Below are 5,290 nucleotides of genomic sequence, written 5' to 3' on the forward strand. Positions count from 1 at the left end.
CCTGACCACTCGTTTGAGGGTGGTGCGGAGTAACGATCTTGTGTTTAACATTATATTTCTTCAACAGATTCTCCATCAGTTTGTTCAAAAAGTGAGTACCTTCATCGCTAATAAGTGCTCTCGGCACCCCAAATCTCGAAAAGATATTGTTCTTTAGAAATGTCACAACCACTTTAGAGTCATTGGTGGGCAATGCCACTGCTTCCACCCACTTTGATACGTAGTCTACTGCTACCAAGATGTAATTCTTCCCAAAGGACGGTGGAAATGGCCCCATGAAGTCTATTCCCCAGACATCAAACAATTCAACCTCCAGCATAGCGTTTTGCGGCATTTGATTTCTCTTAGAAATATTCCCCGTTCTTTAACATCTGTCCCATTCTTTGGCGATGTCTTGGGCATCTTTGAACAATGTGGGTCAATATAGACCTGACTGAAGAACTTTGGCCGTTGTTCTGTCACCACTGAAGTGTCCTCCATAAACCGAGTCATGACAAGCTCTAAGTACATCCCTTTGTTCCTCCTCCAGGACGCATCTTTTGACCGGCCCATCCACTCCTCTCTTGTATAGGAATGGGTCATCCCACAAGTAAAACCTGCAATCATGAACAAACTTTTTCTTTTTGTTAGAGTCAAAATCATTAAGGATTACACCCCCACCAAATAATTTACGTAGTCTGCGAACCAAGGGATACTGATAACAGCGAGGGTGTGTTCATCAGCCAACTCGTCCTTTATCGGTCTCTATTCTTATGTTTCTTCAATTGGTGACATTCAAGATAGATGATCCGCCATTGTGTTTTCACCCCCTTTTGTCCCGGATCTCTACATCAAATTCTTGGAGGAGTAAGATCCACCTGAGAAGCCTCGGCTTAGAGTCTTGTTTAGCAAACAAATATTTCAAAGCGACATGGTTAGTATACACGACAACCTTTGATCCTAACAAGTACTGCCTGAATTTTTCAAATGCATAAACCACGACCAACAACTCTTTCTCAGTGGTTGCATAGTTCATCTGTGTAGGGTTCAACACATGACTAGCATAGTAAATGACATGTAATAACTTCTCTCTTCATTGTCCTAGGACTGCCCCTTCAGCAATATCACTAACATTACACATGATCTCAAACGGAAGAGACCAATCGGGGGCAATAACAATGGGTGCTGAAATCAATTTGCTCTTCAATGTCTCAAAGGCCATGGTGCATTCTTTGTCGAACATAAACGCCTTATCCTTAACCAATAGAGTGGTCAGCGTTTTTGTGATTTTTGAGAAATCTCTTATGAACCTGCGGTAAAAACCTGCGTGTCCTAAGAAACTCCTAATACCCTTCTCGTTAACAGGAGGTGGGAGTTTAGATATCACTTCCACTTTTGCTTGGTCAACTTCAATTCCCTTGTAGGAAATTTTGTGACCCAATAATATCCCTTCTCGCACCATGAAGTGACATTTCTCCCAGTTTAGAATTAAATTTGTTTTCTGGCACCTGTCTAAAACAAGAGGGAGATTAGTTAAACAATTATCAAATGAGGATCCAAAGATCGAGAAGTCATCAATGAAGACTTCCATATGCTTTTAGAGCATGTCGGCGAAAATGGAAGTCATGCATTGTTGGAAGGTGGCTGGAGCATTACACATCCCGAATGGAATTCTTCGGTATGCAAATACACCATATGGGCATGTGAATGCTGTCTTTTCTTGGTCTTCCGGAGCGACTGCAATCTGATTATACTCGGAGTATCCATCTAAAAAACAATAGTAATCATGTCCGACTAACCTTTCCAACATCTGGTCATAAATGGCAATGGGAAGTGGTACTTCCTAGTTGTTGTGTTCAACCTTCTGTAGTCAATGCAAACGCGCCACCCGGTAATTGTCCGAGTAGAAATTAACTCATTTTTTCATTCCTTACTATTATGGTCCCCCCTTTCTTAGGGACAACATGCACTGAACTCACCCAGGGGCTGTCAGAAATAGGATATATAAGACCTGCGTCTAACAATTTCACCACCTCCTTCATTGCTGGATTGAGTCTTCTCTGCGGTTGGACTACTGGTTTGTGGTCTTCTTCCATGAGAATTTTATGCATGCACACAGTAGGGCTAATACCTTTCAAATCTTCAATTTCCCATCCAATAGCATTTTTGTATTTTTTTTAGGACTTGGATGAGCTTTTCTTCTTAAATATTCTTTAGGCTCGAGTTTACGGTAGCAGGACATTTTCCTTCAGAATCGGGAAAAACATATTTAAGATTCTCAGAAAGTTGTTTCAACTCTGTTCCCTTCTTTGGCTCTTCATCCTTCTCACTAGATTGAGGTAGGCGTAAATCCCCCCACAGGTGTGGTCGAGATCCTTTCCATGGAGGTTGTGCGTCTAACAAGGCTAGCACTTCAGATTCCCTGTTGTCCACTTCTTTATCACTATCGAAAATGGACAAACTCAACACTCTTTCCAAAGGTGAATATGGTGCATTCAAAGGACTATCATATGTCATCACCTGATCCAGAATCTATATAGTATGTCTGGTACAAATATCATCCTTGTACCTCATGGTGTTTCGAACACCAATTTTCAATTCCTCATCATAAACCTTCAACGTCATAGTCCCTTCTTTTATGTTGATCAAGCACCTTCCCGTTTCTAAAAAGGGTATCCCAAGAATGATAAGGATCTCTTCATCTTCAAGCATTTCAAGAATTACAAAATCCACCGGAAATACAAACTTTTCAATTTTCACCAGAACATCTTCAACAATACCACACAGTTTCTTGACCGAATGATCAGCGAAATGGAGTGTCATCCTGGTATCTTGCACAGCCCCTATACCATGTTTATTATAAATGGCTAACGGCATGAGACTCACACTAGCTCCCAGATTAATAAGAGCTTTTTTGAATGACCTATCTCCAATAGTACACGGGATGGTGACAGCTCCTCGATCTTTCTTCTTTATCGGAATCTTCATACCCTGTAAAATAGCACTACAAGTTTTGGTTAGAATAATCAGGTTGGTGTCGGCAGTACGCCTCTTCGAAATGATGTCCTTCATGAACTTGGAATAAGTAGGCATTTGTTCAAGTGCCTCCAACAGTGGAATGTTAATCTCCAGCTTCTTGAACAACTCTAAGATTTTTTCAAAGTTTTTCTCATGTTGTCCCTTTTTCTTTTTTCTAGTGGGAAAGGGAAGCTTAACAACTGGCTTAGGCTCAATGACTGTTTCTTTCACAACTGGTTTCGGTGCTACCAATTCTTCCCTTACAACTTCATTTTCTTTGATTTGAAGATCCACTTCGATCAATTAATCTTCCTCTTCATCCACCTCCTCGACTACTTCATCAGATTTACCACTTCTTGTTGTCACAACGCTCACATTATTATGCTCTATAGGATTTGTCACAGTTGCACTAGGTAGAGCACCTAGTGCTTGAGAACTCGAAGCTAATTGCTGAGCGATTTGATCCATTTGGACTTCAAGATTCTTTATGGATGTTGTGGTGTTTTTCTGATTGTTCCAAGTTTCTTCTTGAAATTGAACATTATGAGATACCATTCTTTCAATTGCAATTTCCCAATCAACTTCCTTAGGGGCTTGTTGTTTCTGTTGTTGTTGATATTGAGTTTGGTATTGACCGTGTTGAGGAGTGGTTCCTTTTTGGTCTTTCCATGAAAGTTGGGGTGATTCTTCCAACCCGGATTGTACGTGTTGGAATAAAGATTATTCTGCTTCAAAAATTTGATTTCCTCCACTTGTTGAGGAGTTGCAAAACAATATACAGTTTGGTGCGGACCATTACAAATTTCGCAACAGACGGTAGGAGCCGGTTGGACCTGTGCTACCTGTTGGGTACCTATATTCATTGCTTTCAGCTTCTTCTCAACTTCAGCAGCTATAGTATTTTCAATACGAATTTTATTAGTTTCCAGCTTTAAATCTATAACCCCTTCTGGTTTGCTTTGACATCTAGCGTACAACTCCAAGTGCTCATTAGCAGCAATAACTTCAATGATCTTCTTGATATCGGTGGTTGTTGAAAAATTTGTGAGCCACCGACTGTGGTATCAATCAATTGTTTGGTCTTTATTTTAAGACCATTCACAAACATCTGCATATGTCCGATTGGATCCATATTATGAGTTAGGCAGGCGACCATGACTCTCTTGAATCTCTTGTAAGCGTCTCCCAAAGTTTCCCCCTCCTTCTGCTTAAAATTCATACTTTCATACCTCTTCCGCAGAAATACCGATGCTGGAAAATACTCATTTAGGAAGGTTTTTTCCATTTCTTCCCAAGATTTGATGCTACCGGCGGGTAAAGAATAAAACCATTCTTCGGCTTCTTCCGCTAAGGTAAACAGGAACATTCTCAATTTCTTAGCTTCTTCGATGTGACCATCAATTTTTAGAGTGTTGCTCATGGTCAGAAACCTCTGCAAATGCTTGTTTGCATCTTCATTTACTTTTCCAGTAAAATGCTTCCTTTCAAGCTGATTAATAGTACTCGGATGCAACTGGAAATTAGCCATATTCATTGGTTGGTTTACAATAGTTAATCTGCCGGTTGGTGCATTTGCACCTCCGTAGTCACCCAACAGTCATTCTGGTGGCGGTGGAACATCATCCATAGTTTCGATCTCTCTCTCAGAACCTGAATCTGCACCTGAATGAATGGAAAGTTGTTCTTCGTCTGATTCCAATCGAGCTTGTTGAGTCTTGCCCACAAGGTTCTCTCGATTTCTACATCAAAAGGAAAATCAATTGAGGCCTTACCTCACATATAAATATCAGACACAAATAAGTTGATATAATCGAAATAAATTATTAAAATAAAGGAAAATAAATTTTAGTTGCAGAGCAACAAAATTTCAATTGAGATGATTTAAACTTATATTTGGCAATCCCCGACAATGACACCAAAAACTTGATCAGGAAAATAGCAAGTGTACTATTTTGCCGATGTAGTAATAATATGGATGTTTCCCAAAGACCGATCTCGAGGGTTGCGCAACAATATACGTGTGAATTGTTACTCAATTGAACAAAACTAATAGTTGGGGTTTTGTGAAATGACATTGTAAGAGAAAGTAAAACAAAATAACTCTTTTCACAATTTATAATAATATGCCAAGGATGGTGTATGAAAATCTCCTGTAATGACCCTTGATTGTATATCTCCTTAATAATGAAAGTTGTTTCAATTACCGGATCTTAAGATTGTTTCCTCCTAAGACCTCAGAGGGAAACCTTTGGTCATTCAATCTAACCTCTAATTCCTTAGGCGATTATGATGA

General features: G+C 39.8%; 1 protein-coding gene across 1 annotated transcript; it reads right to left on the reverse strand.

Annotated features, from left to right (window-relative positions):
* Positions 1-2,511: 2,511 nt before the first annotated feature.
* LOC127094814 (uncharacterized) lies at positions 2,512-3,072 on the reverse strand. The gene has a single exon (XM_051033589.1). The coding sequence runs from the start codon at positions 3,070-3,072 to the stop codon at positions 2,512-2,514; it is 561 nt and encodes a 186-aa protein (XP_050889546.1).
* Between the last annotated feature and the right edge of the window lie 2,218 nt (positions 3,073-5,290).

The sequence above is a fragment of the Lathyrus oleraceus genome, chromosome 6, assembly GCF_024323335.1.
Source record: "Lathyrus oleraceus cultivar Zhongwan6 chromosome 6, CAAS_Psat_ZW6_1.0, whole genome shotgun sequence".
NCBI classification, from domain to species: domain Eukaryota; kingdom Viridiplantae; phylum Streptophyta; class Magnoliopsida; order Fabales; family Fabaceae; genus Lathyrus; species Lathyrus oleraceus.

What these genes read in the sequence shown, in the direction of transcription:
- LOC127094814 (XM_051033589.1), bottom strand. Translation starts at nt 3,072, where the DNA reads ATGCCTACTTATTCCAAGTTCATGAAGGACATCATTTCGAAGAGGCGT.